Source organism: Esox lucius, chromosome 14, assembly GCF_011004845.1.
Source record: "Esox lucius isolate fEsoLuc1 chromosome 14, fEsoLuc1.pri, whole genome shotgun sequence".
Taxonomy (NCBI): domain Eukaryota; kingdom Metazoa; phylum Chordata; class Actinopteri; order Esociformes; family Esocidae; genus Esox; species Esox lucius.
Genome location: NC_047582.1, coordinates 27,397,322 through 27,415,739, shown reverse-complemented (window position 1 = coordinate 27,415,739; position 18,418 = coordinate 27,397,322). Strand labels below are relative to the sequence as shown.

General features: G+C 42.1%; 1 protein-coding gene across 1 annotated transcript; it reads left to right on the top strand.

Moving 5' to 3' along the window:
* The first annotated feature begins 1,830 nt into the window (after window positions 1–1,830).
* On the top strand, window positions 1,831–15,140 carry polm (polymerase (DNA directed), mu). Its single transcript, XM_010866234.3, has 11 exons — window positions 1,831–2,150; window positions 2,360–2,567; window positions 2,786–2,884; window positions 3,130–3,300; window positions 3,426–3,497; window positions 3,589–3,709; window positions 3,812–3,944; window positions 4,069–4,171; window positions 4,326–4,667; window positions 5,058–5,141; window positions 14,306–15,140. Exons 1-11 carry the CDS (start codon window positions 1,975–1,977, stop codon window positions 14,390–14,392), a joined length of 1,596 nt encoding a protein of 531 aa, XP_010864536.2. The 5' UTR covers window positions 1,831–1,974; the 3' UTR covers window positions 14,393–15,140.
* The last annotated feature ends 3,278 nt before the right edge of the window (window positions 15,141–18,418 follow it).

The window sequence follows — 18,418 nt, the reverse complement described above, 5'->3', positions numbered from 1 at the left end:
GTTTTCTGTTCAGGGCCTTTCGTTTGCCCCACCCACCCTGCCACTTCCAGCTAATCATTTAGTGAGATGTCTCTCTTTGGTTCAGTCGGCTGTTGATAGAGCTGAATGGCTTCACCTGAATTAAAATAACGTTATTATATTGCCATGGTAATAGTTTTAACTCTTAATATTATTTAACTCGTAAAAAAACTATTCAGATCATCAAAAAGCCAATATTCCCAGAAACTTTAATAACATTTTACATTGACTGAGTACAATAGGATACACAAAATCAAATAGGCAGTGTTTAATCTACAAAGACATGTTTCACATTGAAATACATTATATATAATGTATTAGGATTACATTTGATAGTATTGTTTTCTCTCTTGTCAATTATGGTTTCTTATCACCAATTAAATTGTTCTTAATTGATTATCACTAAATTTGGAAAGTATACTATATATATTTTACACTGTTTTGCCTGCTTTATTCAAAAGAATAGAATCACCACCCAATGGCCCCAGATTTCTATGTGACCTGTTAGGGATGTACTGCTCTAACAAAAGATCACTGCACAACTGTACTGTACATGATTATTATCCATAATTACACTTCTAATTTATTTTACATGGTGGAAAGCACTATTGGCCATTGACAAACTATTAAACATATAAGAGGGCTTGTGAAAACGAACAATGTCTTTCAACATGGAGCAGGATAGACAGAAAACCACAGGTGTCAAACCAATTCCACGGAGGGCCTAGTACAGTGTTTCCCAATCCTGTTTCTGGGGACCGCAAAGGGTGCATGTTTTTGTTTTTCACCTTAGTACTTACACACTTGATTAAAATTCATGAATTGATGATAGGTTGATTACCAAGGCAAAAAAAAAATAATGTGCACACCTTGGGGTCCCCAGGACCAGGATTTGGAAAAGCTGACCCAGTGTACCCTGTTTTTTTTTAGTGACCTCATAAATCAGTCAAGCACAAGGTATGAGTGAAAACCTGGAGAAACAGCCCTGGTTTTACTCCTGTTCTGTAATGCATGGGAGGAAATCACAAAACTCCACTCCATTGACCTGCAATGAGCCATCACAGGTACATTTGTGTGGATGAAGCAAGCTTCAGTTGAGCCAACGCTTGGCATTGTCGGTCACAATATTATCAGCAAATGAACAAATCCAAGACCATATCTGCCCGCTGAAGGAACAGGATTTTGACCCAGTTTAGGTTTAGATTCCAAGAAACATTGAATATGTAAATAAAGTGAATTGACCCCCATACTCTCCTTTCTTTAACTCTATTAAGGAATTATGTTCAGAATGGAGTTGAATGACTGCCATTCCCATGAGCCTGACACTTTCCTCCAGGACATGGATTCACCAGGACTAAAGATTTTACCCTTAGTGTACTGATAATGGCGTTATTCACTGATGTGGACAAGAACTCGAGGCCAAATGCCAAACTGAAATAATGCAAATAAGAGTAATGTGTGCTTAATATGTATTTCATAACATTCATTTTATTTGTATTTGTTGCTTTTGGAGAAAAATATAAAAAATATTTTCAGACAGATGTGATGAGAATTCATTAATTGCTTTGCCTAATGAAAAACAATGTAATATACCGTACCAGATTACCTTGAGCACTTCAAAGGTTCATTTGGTAACACGTTTTTTGTATTGTTTGCACTTGAGTTATGCCTGAATTGATATGACTGCGTTTGAATGCTTGCTACGTTAAGGTGCATGTCTGTTGCATCTGTTGGGCGTCCGTGGAATGTCTGAATGTGAAACCAACTTAACGGGGTTGTTTCCTGGTCGGATCTATTTTGAGTGTGGCACTACTGCAAAGCGCACCGCTACCTGACTTTGTAGAATGATGATGTTGTGCTAGCAAATCAACTGGATCGTTTTGATTATAAACCTTTGTTGCTGTATATATTCTATTATATATTTTTGTACACAGTTAATTGAGTCTGTTCTTAGGTATGATTCCTTTAAAGCGACGGAAAGTGATATCTTCTGTCATAAGGAACAGCAGCGGTGACAGCAAGTTCCCCGGGGTAGTCATCTTCCTCCTGGGGAGAAAGATGGGAGCGAGCCGGAGAGCCTTCCTCTCTCGGCTCGGCCGGGGAAAAGGATTCAACATACAAGACTCCTTCAGGTAGTCAGAATAACAATCGCGAACTTTTCCATGTCTTTTGTCCCGGCTTTTCTTCGATATATATAGGGCAGAAAGACTGATTAAGTCTGTTCATCAAGTCATTATATTTTAAATATTGCAAAAGAAGACAATGGTGGCTAGGCACAGTTTAGGGATGTAGCCAGCAACATTGGTTTGACTTGGCAACCACTTATTCCTCTTAACCCTAGCCAATCCATCACTCACCTTATTTCCGAGAATAATTCTTGGAAGGAGGTCTGGACCTGGCTGGACTCCCAGACTGGGGGACAAGGAAGAGAAGAAGGGGAATGCCGGACAGCTGGACCTAGTTCAGTCCACCTCCTGGACATAATGTGGTACACTGAGAGCATGCAGGTCAGCCGCCCAGTGGCCATACTGGACCGACACAAACTTCAGGTGGGATTTAACCGTCTTTGTGGTGCTGATGGTATTACTCACACCTTAACTGATGACATCATCCTTTCATAGTGGAAAAGAGGGTTCATCAAACATTGAAATGGCCTCCATGGTGCTGTTACAGACTCTGTAATGTGAAACATACAAAGATATGACGTGTGTTCATTGTTTCAGTCCGTTTACCTCTGGTGTCTAATGGACACATCTCTGTTCCACAGGAGAGAGATGAGCCTGGCACAGAGCTGGCGGTCGTGTCGTTACCCAGCTATGCCTGTCAGAGACACACCCCTCTACTACACCACAACACAGTGCTGATTGTGGGTACCTTTCTTTCCCAAATCTCCTATTTACTCGATAATGACATTATGAAGGACGTTTATGATGACAGTTTTCCATCCCAATTACTAACTCAAATTGTCAAGAAGCATGTTCTAGTTTCTGAACTAACTGTGTCATTTATCTCCAACATTCCCTCTCTGCCAGTCTCTTTCCACTCCCTCTGTCCCCCCCTCTCTGTCCTCCCCCCCTCCCTTTTTCTACCACCCCTTTTTACCCCTGATAGGATGCGTTGTCCATTCTGGCTGAGAATGCTGAGCTCAGTGAAAACGAGGGACGGGGCGTGGCTTTCCGGAGGGCGGGGGCCTTGCTGAAGTCTCTCCCACAGGAGATCAGAAGAGTGGAGCAACTACGAGGACAGCCCTGTCTGGGGGATCACTCACTCAGGGTTATCAAGGTCTGCAGACGCTCACTGTCTCTCTCTTTCTCTGCTTTCTGTTTGTCTGTATGTGTGTGGTCTCTTATATCATGACTGCATCAAAACCTTTAAATGAACCTCTTAATGCCTCCTCTGTCTGTCAGGAGGTTCTGGAAGATGGTGTATGTTGTGAAGTGGAGACCACAAAGGAGTCTAGACAGTTCAAGGCCATGAAGGTGAATTTGGACACATCTCTGGTATGGGTTACTGGATATCATTCCCCTGTTTTGCACTTTTTGGAGAGATGTGTGTGTTTGTGTATTGTAGGCCCTGACGGGAATTTTTGGTGTGGGCGCGAAGACAGCCGACCGTTGGTTCAGGGAGGGGATACACACGCCCTCTGACCTGCAAAGATCAGGACACAACCTCAACAGAGCACAACGAGCAGGTGTGTTTGCCTGTGCGTGTCAGTTGTCTGTGTTAGTAAGCCTGAAGATTCCTTTACCTACAGTTCACACTTCCCTGTCCTCCTTGTGTCTCTGTTGCTCAGGTGTGCAGTATTATGATGACTTAAACCAGCCTGTTAGAAAAGCAGAGGCTGATGCCATTGGTCTGATTGTGGAGAAGGCAGTCAGTGAGGTGCTCCCGGGGGCAAAGATCACTCTTATCGGAGGATTCAGGAGGTATGCCGGTACTTGTGGGACAAGTAGTTTTCACACAGTCGGGGACATTCAGCTGATGTGTCTCTGTACTTTTCCCTCACACTCCCTCGCTCACTTTCCATATTTGGTTTCTTTCTTTCTGTAGAGGTAAAGAGACAGGTCATGATGTGGACTTCCTGATAACTCACCCAGAAGAGGGCAGAGAGGAGGGGCTCATGGCTAAGGTGGTCTCCTGGCTGGAAGCACAGGTAACTCATACCCAATTTTCTGATTTCAGTCCTTAAACTTTTTGTCAACCATTCCCTGGAATCTGTGTTTTTGCAAGCCTTGTTGGTTCAAAATGTCTGCTGAGCAAGGCTGTTTCTATGCCCACCGAGGTGTAATGCTGTATTCTGTCCCCAGGGCTTCCTGTTGTACCATAAGACCACCAGGAATTCTTATCTAGAGAGCAAAGATGGTCCTGCACGGCCGCCTTCTAATATGGACCGCTTTGAAAGATGTTTCTCCATCTTTAGACTGAGCACAGAAAACGAAAGGAGAATAACACAAACAATTTCAGCCCAAAGCACTCTCCTACACTCACGAACAGAACCGTCTCCTCAGACAAATGACCAAGCCCGGGAGGAGAGCTCGATGTTGTCTCAGTGTTCGGGTTCCCGGTCCTGGATGGCGGTGAGAGTGGACATGGTGGTATCTCCCTACAGCCAGTTTGCCTTTGCATTGCTGGGCTGGACCGGATCGAAGGCAAGTCCAACATGTAACCCTAGACTCTGATGTAAAGCTTTTAGATGCATCTCAATAGTCCAAAATGGCTTCCAAGAATATTCAATGGTCCAGTCCTAAATTTTGCCCTAAGCCCTGCAACTTTTATGCACTGGTAAAGATCTGAGGGGGATATGTTGACGGCTTCACCTAGCTTTCTGAAAGGGTCCTGTAGCAGTCACCATTTTATGTATATGATATTGGCTCAGATCTTCACAAGTCTGTGGGGTTTGACACTTCAGTCTGCACAGAATAATGGTGACACAGTGTGACTGAGGTCCATAGGAAGATTTGCTCTCTTTCATTTGTTCTTTTGATTCTTTACTTACTCTTTCTTTTCATTCCTGTTATTTTTATATTTTTACTCTGTAGCTGTTTGAGAGAGAGCTGCGTCGCTGGGCTGTTCATGAGAGGGCCATGACTCTGAGCAGTCATACTCTGTATGACAGCACAAAGGTAATGACATGCATACACAAACACTTTAAATGCTTTCTTTACATTTCCCAATCACTTTAGTCAAAGGTTTTTAAAGGTCACAGATACACACAGATACAAAGGAAAATTAAAAGCAAGTTTTTTTACCTACATATTTGGACAAATGGATATTTGAGCTAAATTACAACCACATTCATTGATGAAGGTAACCCATTTAACAGTTTACACAAAACAATTCACTTTGAAACCTTTCATGCAATTAAAATAAACAGACAGTGCAATATCCTTATGCAGAAAATGTTAGTACAACCCTATTGTGCCTTTACCATCACATAAAATGGTTAAGATTTGAATCATGTGCATCAAAACAGGTGAAAATCAATACAAAATGGTAGTGTAAAGATTTGGTCTCTCCTAAATAGGTGGGTGGTAACACAACATGACAAGATCAAAAGACCTATCTGTAACCCTCAAAAGAAAGATTATTAATGCCCCTACATCTGGGAGGGCTTACAAAGCCATTTCTAAGCAATTGGCATTTCTAAGCAAATTACATAATTTCATTTTCAAAAAGATAATCTACAAATTAATACAATTCTAGATTACTACCAATATACAAAGGACAGGTTGTCCCACCAACTTCAGCTGACCAAAAGATACTCATAGAAATCTCTAAGAACACTGGGTATACATCAAAAAATCTACAGGCCTTTCCACAGTCAGTGTGGAAGTGCATTAGTCAACTGTCAGAAAGACTGCACAAACTTGGCCTACATGGGATGTTAGGAAGGAAGAAGCCCCTGCTTTCATCAAGACACCTGGGTAACACCAAAACTACTGGAACAGCATGCTTTATACAGTTGAAGTTGGAGTTGTTCAGCCGCAATGCCAGATGCTATGATGGACGAAAACAAAACATTGCCCTGAACAGAATAACCTCACACCAACCATAAAGCGTGGAGCCAGGGTCACTTGGGTGTGGGCGGCTTTGCTTCCTCTGGACCTGGCCAACCTGCCTTAATTGAGTCATCCATGAATTCCAAACTGTACCACAGAATTCTTGAGAATTTGAGGCCATCTGTCTAAAAGCTGAAACTGAAACATGGATCACCAAGGAAATTATCCAAAACACACAAGCAAAGCTACAACAGAATGGTTCAAAAAGAAGAAATGTTATGTTATGTTATGGTATGGCAGAGCCAAATCCCAGATCCTAATCCTATCAAAATGTTGTGGGAGGAAGTGAAGCGGGCTGTGCATGCAAGAAAGCCCTCAGTTGATGATACAGTTGAAGCAGTATTCTAAAGAGGTGTGGGCTCATAGTCCATGTAAGAGACTGATAGAAAACTCCATTGAGCTTATTGTTTTAGTCCTACACTAGGCTTAATCCATGTCTGCAAAACCAGCCCTATGTCATGCTCATATAGTAGGTCATACTACATACTTGGCGGAGAAGCGTGCTGTTCTCAGAAGAGCAGACACCTGCACAGACATTGTGACAGCTACAGTGGTCTGAGGGTTCAGTTGTGGTCTTATCAACTTCCGTTTAGTTTAAAATGTTTTCTATCTCTTCCTCATTGTAGAATAAATTGTAGGGACCATAATTGGCTGAATATAAACGGCTGGTTTTGCGGACAGAGATAAAGTCTAGTCCTGGACTAAAAAATCAAGCTCAACCGACTTTTTCATTGTGCTTGATGTTTTTATTTTTTATTTAGTCCAGGTCGAGGCTTTATCTTTCTCAGTAAAACCTGCCCTCGAACTAACAAGCTACTATTTTACATATTAAAATGAATGCTACTACTACTGTTATTTACACTACTACCACCACTACTACCACTACTATCTCTACCTACTAACACTACTATCACCAATATCTCTACCTACTACCACCAATATCTCTACCTACTACCACCAATATCTCTACCTACTAACACTACTACCACCACTATCTCTACTTACTAACACTACTACCACCACTATCTCTACCTACTACCACCACTATCTCTACCTACTACCACCACTATCTCTACCTACTACCACCACTATCTCTACCTACTACCACCAATATCTCTACCTACTAACACTACTACCACTACTATCTCTACCTACTACCACCAATATCTCTACCTACTACCACCAATATCTCTACCTACTACCACCAATATCTCTACCTACTAACACTACTACCACCACTATCTCTACCTACTAACACTACTACCACCACTATCTCTACCTACTAACACCACTACCACTACTATCTCTACCTACTAACACTACTACCACCCAACACTACTACCACTACTATCTCTACCTACTAACACTACTACCACTACTATCTCTACCTACTAACACTACTACCACCCAACACTACTACCACTACTATCTCTACCTACTAACACTACTACCACCACTATCTCTACCTACTAACACCACTACCACTACTATCTCTACCTACTAACACTACTACCACCCAACACTACTACCACTACTATCTCTACCTACTAACACTACTACCACCCAACACTACTACCACTACTATCTCTACCTACTAACACTACTACCACCCAACACTACTACCACCACTATCTCTACCTACTAACACTACTACTACCACTAATATAAGATAAGTAGATGGACAGGCCCGGAGCTAACTTTCTCTCTGACTATTCTGTCTACCTGTACCATCAACGCTCCCATAGTACTGCCTTTCTGAACTGACTAAACACCATGTCAACTGTGGAATACCATCAAGAGAAGACCAGCAACTGAACTGTACATTTGTTTTTTAAAGTGCTTTAAGGTTCACTTTGTAATGATAACTGCTTTATAAAATAAAGCAGTTATGTTTTTCTTCTAATATCTGTACCCACTAACACTATTACTACTATAACTTTTACCACTGGCATCGTCGTTTTCACTTTGTAATGATAACTGCTATATAAAATAAAGCAGTTATGTTTTTCTTCTAATATCTGTACCCACTAACACTATTACTACTATAACTTTTACCACTGGCATCGTAACTACAACTTATATCTCTACCTACAACACAGTTACTCCTATTACATCATCATCATTAAATTACTATGGTTACCACTATTACATCATCATTAAATTACTATGGTTACTACTGTTCCAAGTTCAATTTCAAAAGGTTTATTTGTCATTTGCAATAACAAGTTATGGCAATGAAATGCTTGGTTTTCCTACTCCCGACAGTGCAGTTGAAAGTAAAAAAATAAATAAGTAACAGTAATTATAATATAAATAAGAAGAGAACAAGATAACACGATAACAAGATAACAATAATAACAGTATACAAAAAAACATGCATGAATAATAATAACTATACAACTGTACAACCGTAGTGCAATGTAAAAGTGACAGGTGTGCATGATATGATTGGCAGATGAGCATGATATAAAGTGACAGGTGTGCATTATATGATTGGCAGATGAGCATGATATAAAGTGACAGGTGTGCATGATATGATTGGCAGATGAGCATGATATAAAGTTACAGGTGTGCATGATATGATTGGCAGATGAGCATGATATAAAGTGACAGGTGTGCATGGGACTATGGATGAAAGGGAGGAGGGGTTCCTGAATTGAGCAGCCTTACGGCCTGAGGAAAGAAACTGTCCCGTAGCCTGTTAGTTTTGGAGGGAATACTCCTGTACCTTGCCATACCAGGCGGTGACACAGCTGGACAGGATACTCTCGATAGTGCATCTGTAGAAGTTGGAGAGTATCCTGGAATCCATGCCAAATCTCTTTAATTGGCGTAGGATGAAGAGCTGTTTCCTAGCCTCCTTCACCACGATGGTAGAGTGATGAAACCAGGTTAAGTCGTCACTTGACACCAAGGAACCGGATGTTGTGAACTCTCTCTACCTCAGACCCATTGATGTGTATGGGGGCGTGGTCTCCCAGCCGCTGCTTCCTGTGATCAACAATGCCAGGATATTGAGCTGGAGGTTGTTATTCTGACACCACAAAGTCAGTGACCTTACCTCATCTCTATAGGCTCACTCGTCGTTTTCAGAGATCAGGCCTGTGATGGTGGTGTCGTCAGCAAACTTAACGATGGTGTTGGAGACGTGAGTTGCCAGGCAGTCGTGGCAACTGTTACATCATCATCATTGGATTACTATGGTTACTACTATTACATCATCATTAAACTACCATACCATACCATACCATCTTCTTCCGCTTATCCGGGGCCGGGTCGCGGGGGCAGCAGTCTAAGCAGGGATGCCCAGACTTCCCTCTCCCCAGACACTTCCTCTAGCTCTTCCGGGGGGACACCGAGGCGTTCCCAGGCCAGCCGGGAGACATAGTCCCTCCAGCGTGTCCTAGGTCTTCCCCGGGGTCTCCTCCCAGTGGGACGGGACCGGAACACCTTCCCAGGAAGGCGTTCCGGAGGCATCCGAAAAAGATGCCCAAGCCACCTCAGCTGACCCCTCTCGATGTGGAGGAGCAGCGGCTCTACTCTGAGCTCCTCCCGGGTGACCGAGCTTCTCACCCTATCTCTAAGGGATCGCCCGGCCACCCTGCGGAGAAAGCTCATTTCGGCCGCCTGTATCCGGGATCTTGTCCTTTCGGTCATGACCCAAAGCTCATGGCCATAGGTGAGAGTAGGAACGTAGATTGACTGGTAAATCGAGAGCTTCGCCTTGCGGCTCAGCTCTTTCTTCACCACGACAGACCGATACATCGACTGCATTACTGCAGAAGCTGCACCGATCCGTCTGTCAATCTCCCGTTCCATCCTTCCCTCACTCGTGAACAAGACCCCTAGATACTTAAACTCCTCCACTTGAGGCAGGCACTCTCCACCAACCTGAAGTGGGCAAGCCACCCTTTTCCCTTTTCCGACTGAGGACCATGGCCTCCGGCAGGGCTGCCCTTTGTCACCGGTTCTGTTCGTAATTTTTATGGACAGAATTTCTAGGCGCAGCCAGGGGCCGGAGGGTGTCAGTTTTGGGGACCACACAATTTCGTCTCTGCTCTTTGCAGATGATGTTGTCGTGTTGGCCCCTTCTAACCAGGATCTTCAGCATGCGCTGGGACGGTTTGCAGCTGAGTGTGAAGCGGTGGGGATGAAAATCAGTACCTCCAAATCCGAGGCCATGGTCCTCAGTCGGATCATTAAACTACTACAGTTAAAAATATTACATCATCATTAAACTACTATCATTGCTACTATTACTTCATCATCATTAAACTGCTACAGTTACTGCTATTATATCATCTTCATTGAACTACAATGGTTACTAGCAGGAACCATAAAGAAAATTGTGATAATATAAAAACAGTCGCTAATTAATTACACTTGTAAACATATTACAGTTTTTCACAAATGCTAAAACACATTTCACAAACGTTTCCTCCATGTTCCCCAATGTCTAAACACAACCACACCTTCTCACTTCAAAACTTAAACTTTCACACCAAAAGAGCAGCTCGAAGCTTTCAAAAATGTAAACACTATACACATCATTACACACTACAGCAAAACAATTGAAAACACAATGTTCAATTTGTGAGAAGGTTCTTTGTTTCATAACTGCCAATGCATATTTTTAGAAACTTTACAGTAATGGATCTTCTTAGATCTCGGCAGAGGATTAGGCATTTAGATTTGTGAGTTTCATATGAAGAGTATAAATCTATAGTAAATTCTGCATGTACACTACTGTAACACAACTCAATGCAAAAACAGAATCTATTGCACACAACAGTACTCTTGAAAACATGATCAGGGTGTGAAGTTTTTCTATTTACTTTATTCACACCACACACACACCACAATCACTGTGCGGCATCATGTCGCTGAGCTGCATTGGGCCACATCACCTCATCCACATCGATGATGCCATCTTTGGAAGGCCTCCACTGGGATGTCAACACAGGCCAGCTCCATTGCCCTTAGGAGGTTCTCTCTAGTGTATGGTTGTCTGTCATAAACCTTCCATCTCCACAATAAGAAGAACGCCTCTATAGGGTTCAGGAAAGGGGAGTAGGGTGTCAGACGGACGTTTAAAAAGTGGTTACTGTTGGTGGTGAACCACTCTCTGATTTGGTTTGTTCTGTGGAAGCGTACATTGTCCCAAATGATCACATAAATGTGATGTGCGGGCCCAGGATGGTGTAGTTGGCGGTCCAGGAGGATGTCTTTTAGCTCCTCTAGGAAGGTGAGGAGACGTTTGGTGTTGTAAGACCCAAGGACAGCATGCCGGTGGACAAGCCCCTCCAAACCCATGGCCGCACAAAGAGTAATATTACCCCCCCGTTGGCCAGGAACCTCAGTGATGGCTCTTTGGCCAATGATGTTACGGTCTCTTTGCCTTCGTTTCTGCAGGTTGAAGCCAGCCTCATCCAGGAAGAGGTACTCATGAGGTCTGGCCATCGCGTCCAACTGTAATATCCTCTGTGAAAATGTGAAAGTGCACAGGTGTTCAGAACAACAGTCAGTCAGGTAGCACAGTATTGTCCAGAAGTAATGTAGGCCACTGAGCAACACAGTATGTCCACTAACTGTACTGTGAACATGGATGTATACTTACTTGCACATACTCGTAACGTAGGTCTTTGTGTCGCGCAGAGTTGCGCTCAAAGGGAACCCTATAGACCTGTTTCATCCGCATCTTTTGGCGCCGGAGAACTCAGACTATTGTGGCCAAGCTGACATCATCAATGCTCTCAAAGTTGACATTATCGGCAATTACTTTGTCTCTGATCTCCTGGAGTCTGATGAGGTTGCTCTCACGAACCATATCCACAATGAGGGTTTCTTGGGCTGCGGTAAATATGGCAACCCTCCCACCTCTATGTGGCATTCTTTCAACTCTAAAGAAAGAAACATGTGTTGTCAATTGACATGTTTTACAATACAGTAACAACTGATTTGAAACCAATAGACTACTTTCACAGGCTTGTAAAATTGTATTGTGACAAAGAAAGCAATAGAGTACAATACCTGTTGTGTTGTCTGAATGCCCTGATAATGGTGGCCACAGTGAACCTACTCCGGTTTGGACTGACTCTTAGTCCTGCTTCAGCCATTTTCATGCCATGGACAATGACATGGTCAATTACTGTTGCTCGCATCTCGTCCGTAATGATGGTGCGAGGTTGTCTTGCTCTCCCTCCTGGACCTTCTCCTCTCTCTTGTTGGCCTCCTCCTCTCCCTTGTTGGCCTGCTCCTCTTCCTCCTCTGATTTGAACTCCTCTTCCTCGTTGGCCTGCTCCTCTTCCTCCTCTGATTTGAACTCCTCTTCCTCGTTGGCCTGCTCCTCTTCCTCCTCTGATTTGAACTCCTCTTCCTTGTTGGCCTGCTCCTCTTCTTCCATGGCCAGCTCTTCTCCCTCCTCTGACTCGAATTCCTCTTCCTCTTCCTCTGACTCTGCCTTCATCCATTGTGTTTGTTTGGAATCTTCAGCAAACTGTGCACTCTGAACTTGCTTTTATACATGTGGTCACAGCATTAGCAACAAGTGTCTTCAATTTTGAGTCGTTGTGTGTAATGAATGACGCCAGGTGTGTTCATTGTGTTCAAATATTTCTGACTGTGGCAAGCATTTTGCATCACATGAGCTTTCATTTGAGAATATGAGCAGAGTTCTTTTGCAACTTGTGTTTTAGCAAGGAAAAATGTGTTAAGATTTATGAGAACGGAGGATTGTGTTTTGTGAATTGTGTCATCATGTGAAATATGTTTATGATATTGGAAAATGATGGCTAGATTTAGTAAATGTGTTTAGACAACTGGTAATTAGGTTTAGAGGATTGGCTTTTGTGTTTTATCATTTGAGGAAAAACTGTAATAACCAGTATTACTACTCAGTACCCGCCAGGCCATATCGGGTAAATGCGTATTCAGCTGGAAGAGAAATGGTTGCTCCTTCATCTATGGCTATTTAAAATGTAGTAATTTTACATTTGGAGTAAATTGAGAAATGACTCTCTTGCTGAATATTTTTTTGTAATGGAGAAGGAAGTACATCTCTGTCTCTACCTCCCTGCCGTGCCCACACTCACGCTTCTCTGTGGGTTGTCATGCCTTTTCGTGTCTTCCTGTTTCTGTAGCCAGCTGGTGGTCACTGAGTCCGAATTTGGTCAGGATCTGTCTATAATTTGTCCTTGACAGAATTTAGATATTTTGCCAGCTTCTCTTTTTATGGCCATGTGACAATTTAGTTAATTGATTGTTTTAATTTGTCAAATAAGAGGTTGTAATTTTGTAACAATCTGTTTCATTTCCCTGTGTGTTTGGATAACAGGGTTGTGCAGTGTTTGTTTTAACAGCTGATATGCGTGACTTCTGGGTTAAGCTTTTGGGTTTTATATAACATTGGTGGTAACATAAATTCTAGTGGCCTTGTTTATAATAGTGGCTTGTTAGTTTTAATGTTGAGCATAAGATAGTCCTAATTTTTTATTATTTATTGCTGTCCATGGTTATCATTCTGTTGTTATTATTTATCTTGTAAATGTATTAGTTGTATTGATTTCACACAATTACAATATTTTTCAAATGCCAATTCCTCATTTGAATTGGCATCTATGGTGGCTTTTTGTCTTGCCAGTTATTTTATTGCATTGCCAAAGCAAATGTGAAGAAGTAAACATTAAACGAAAACTTTTCAAGGGTACATTCACTTCAAATGTTAAATTATTACATGCATAGTGTTTATACGTGGAGTTAGATTTTAGAACCAGACATCCCACATCAATCAATCAATCACATTTATTTATAAAGCCCTTTTTATATCAGCAGTTGTCGCAAAGTGCTTTCACAAAACACCCAGCCTGAAACCCCAAGGAGCAAACAACAACAGTGTTGAATATCAGTGGCTAGGAAAAATTCCCTAAGAACTCCCTACGTCTGCTCATTTCACACCAATATACATTAAAGGGGACATTGTCTTTAGACATCAGTAGCCATGGGGAGTATCTGTTGAAAAAGTGTCCTGGGAAGGTAAAGTGTGATCTGTTTGTAAATGTCTTTCTGACTCAAAACGCTCTCAGTTTTCTTTTAGTGAGTGTTAAACTTAACGTCTTTATTCTAGATTTAGATTATTCTTTCTCTACAGTTAGAGGCAGTATATAGACTCCTTCCCTCTTTTTTTAATCTGAGACAGTATGTAATGACTTCATCTTTCTCTTTCTAATCAGAGACAGTATCTAAGGGCTAATTCAGAGGAGGAGATCTTTGCTCTCCTGGGTCTGGAATACATCCCTCCCTGCGGTAGGAATGCCTGACTGCATCATTTGGACTGGATTACCTTCCTACCTGCATATCATTTTAAATTCATATTTCATTGAATCTATCCTAAAAGATTACATGAATACTCAGGATTTTGTAGTGTGCCATATCTGTATGTGCAAATGTAAATGACTTGTATTTAATTAACTGCTACCTCTCGATAGTGTTACTATGTTCACATCACACATGTTATATCTTCTATCTGGCCTTTTATTCATTGGTTCCATTGGTGCCAGTCGTGAAATCGTTTTAAAATACGTGAAGTACTTTGCTTTTTCTGCACTACTTCAAAAAGCACTTAAATTCTCTGAATTAAATTGATAAAAATGTGACCTTTATAATGTTGCCTTCAAGCTGTGTGTACATCTGTGCTTTATATACGTGTGTGTGTGGGGGGGGGGGGTTGAAATGGCAGCAGTGGCCTTATTTGCACAGCAGCTGTACACACAACCATCTAACTCAGCTTGAAAAACTTGTGGGATGCAGTTTGATGTTAGTCCAGAAGAGGGTGGAAGAGTTGGTATTTATTCAGTAGCGTAGTAGAAATGAATGTATCAGTTTCCACACAGGATCTTGCTTCTGTATTTAACCCATTTATATATCAGGTGAACCCACATGGAGTCGTGACCCCTGGTCAAATGTCATGGTACTTTTTACTCACATAAAGTAACACACTGAAGGTGGTGTTATTGTTAGTTGGTGAAACATGTTGAAACAGCTCGAAATAAAAAGTGACATACTGTACTTCTGCCTTCTGCCTCATATTCATCTTTTATTTGTCTTTTCTTATAATGTGGGTGTACAGCAAAAAACTGGCCAAAAAATGTACTGGCCAATAGATTTAGAGGGCACTGCCTGTACATGTATTCACGCACAGTGTATATTATTCTGTGTATGGGTGGTCTTACACACAATGTAGCATTCACATGAAACTATGTAATGTATTAAAAAATACATGTTTTTCTGTCACGTAGAAGCAGGAGCCATGCTGGTGCTGTATATATGGTATTTCTAGATGCAGTGTTTAACACCACTTCCCTGGTGAATGTGGCTGTCCGGAAAGCATTTAGTTCAGTGGCACAACATTTACATAGTATCACTAGAGTGGCAACTAACCGGAGTACCGTGTTCCCATGGTGATTCAGTCCTGCTAAGGAATGGTTAAGAGACTAGCCACTGTCTTGTCTGCATCCTAGTTAACCAACTAACAGCCAAGCATCCTAAAATGTCTTCAGTCTGCAGAAGAACCAGATTAACCAAATTACGTTTCTCTCAAACTTCTGCTTTCTCACAAATGTACAGATCATTCCAATGGAAATTCACAAGTGTGTGCTCGTGTGTTCTCAGGCATTTCCAGCACAATTTCCTAACAGCCTCATTAACCTGTACTCATTAACTTCAAAGGCTGCATGGGCGATGACACTTCTGATCTACCGTCCACATATACACATCTGACTGATAATTATTATTAAATCGTATATTTTACCATATTTTTTTGGTATAATTGAACTGCTTAGTTTGCCTGGTGTACTGCATATGCCACTCTGTCACACCAAACACGTAAACATCTCACTTTAGGTCACTATATGTAACACAACACATTAACACCTCACCTCTGACCGCTCTGTCACACCCAACACGTAAACATCTCACTTGAGGTCACAATATGTAACACAACACATAAACACCTCACTTCTGAGCACTTTAGGTAACCCAACACTTACTGAAAGACCTGGATAGAAAATAGTTACGAGGGACAGAAAGAATCAATCTTAGAGAGCGAGTGGGTGTGTGCTTATAGCATGGCAGCGGGTTTTCTTCCAGGACTCCCTGATGGAATGTGACCTGTTCTCAGGCCAGTGGCGCCTGATGTGTGAAACAGAAGTTACGGAATGACTGGGGAGGAACACAGAGAGGAGCGACACGGACTGGAGGACTGTGGGACAGGGCCGTGTTCATCTGTGCATGCTGTAACAAAAACCCCTGAACACCTCAATCAATCACTGATTTATTTTTACAAAGCCATTCTTTTTATAAAGCCCTTCTTTTTATAAAGCCCTTCTTTTTATAAAGCCCTTCTTTTTACATCAGCAGTTGTTACAATGTGCTTTTACGGATTACCAGCCTGAATCTCCATCGGGCAAGCAACATGAGCAAATTCACGTATGTGTGTGTGTGGTACGAGTATGTGCGTGCTATCTCTCATTCGTCTTGCTTAATCAATATTATGTCTTGTTTTTGTTTGCTTCTTATCCTATTCATGTGTGACAGTGGTGGCCTGGAACTATTGTGTAAGTGACCAAATCATCATTTTAAATGAGAATTGATGCTCAGTCTGCTAACCTGGTAAAATACACAAAAAAAGTTACACAAATATAATGATGCCTGCATGTGTGTAATAGAGTGGGTGCATTTGAATATTTGATTATGTAGTAGAGAGAGAGAGAGTCTGTGTGTGTGTGTGTGTGGTAAAGAATGTATTTGTCTCTAATGCCCTCACCTCTAAAGAGTTGGAAAAGGAGACTGCCAGTCTATGAGGCCAGACTGCAGCCTTGCCTACTGTAGATAATAATAGTTTTGTTGGGGAGGATTTTATGACCAAAGGCTTGTTCTCCCACTCCTCCTCCCCCAGCTCCTCCCTGACTCTCCCAACGGTGCCTGCTGCCTTTCCTCCACAACCAGTTTATCAAAGACCCTGGAGGGCTTTGAAGAAGCTGATAGGGATCAAAAGTTGTCGGGCTGTCTGCGGGTCTATCTGTTGGTCAGTCCTAAACCAGAGTGGTCAGGAACCTAGGAAGCAACGGGAGACAAACAGTTTATTAATCATCACATACAAACAATCTGACGTTAACAAAACAAATCAGAACATACAGATGAAGACTTGAGTCAAGAGTTTATATCAGCAGTATTAAGGTGTCAATCTTCAGATTATGTTACCAGGTAGGTATGAACTTTTTCACTCAGGGTTCTTCACCTTGGTGGCTCAGGGCTTAGAACAAACAATAGTGGGTTGACTGGCCCAATGCTCGTGACCCTGCCATCCCGATTGGTGGAATGGCAATGTAGATGTACCGAAAAGGCATCACTGTATGGTTGATAATTAGACGATGTTACAGTGTGTTCCCAGTACCCCTATGTATGCTGGGTAGATGTACCACTGTGAGACGGCTTCCTGTCCTCTGTCTCTCCTAGTCACCCACTGGGCACAGGTCTCGGATCAGCTCAACCTTCCCATATCCATGGGGGGTGGGGTCTAAATCGGTGTCTAGGTGTGTGTGTGTGGTTGCATAATAAGTCTGTGTGTGTGTGTGTGTCATAAAGGGGCAGGGGGAGTGTTTGTGTCCATAAGAGAGCAGCAAACAAGGCCATTAGAGATGAAAGGCTGTGAATGCAGCCAATCAAAGAGGCATTGCTGGAGCCCATCAACCCACAGACAGACTGGCCTAAGGCTGCTGAGATGACTGACACCTCATCTCACCTCCATAGGTCTCTCACACACACACAGTGGATTTTTTTTGTAGATTTGATGTTGACAAGAGTTGAATTTGGGAAAAGACATGGGGTTCTAAACACAGCTATAGGCCCTATACACACACTATTGGAACAAGCATTGTTAGAGTTTTTGACCCCATTGAAAACAGTGTAGGAAATAATTGGCAGATAAGCTATGTGAGCTAGCTAAAACAGTTGAAGACACACACACACACACACAAATACAAACACCAAAGGCCAATTCCTGTCTAAACTAACAAGAGTCCTAATGGAATTGGCAAATAGGCACAAAAAAAAATAAAACAATCACAGAAGCAGGAAGAAAATTTGGAGCTTGGTGCAATGTGCATCATACATGTAGAGCAGGTTATCAGATTCTAGGAGTGGGGTGTTTTTCTTTAATAAACTGGTAAATCCTGATTGGGGTTTGCCATGAACTTCCATCAACAGAATAAGAACTAACTCTGAAGACTGATTTTAAACATAAAGCAGTGGTTCCCAGTATCTCCCCCTCTCTATAATCTAAATTA

What these genes read in the sequence shown, in the direction of transcription:
- polm (XM_010866234.3), top strand. Translation starts at nt 1,975, where the DNA reads ATGATTCCTTTAAAGCGACGGAAAGTGATATCTTCTGTCATAAGGAAC. An exon ending in AACATACAAGACTCCTTCAG is followed by an intron (nt 2,151 to 2,359) that starts GTAGTCAGAATA and finishes TCTTAACCCTAG; the next exon opens with CCAATCCATCACTCACCTTA. An exon ending in CTCTGTATGACAGCACAAAG is followed by an intron (nt 5,142 to 14,305) that starts GTAATGACATGC and finishes CTTTCTAATCAG; the next exon opens with AGACAGTATCTAAGGGCTAA.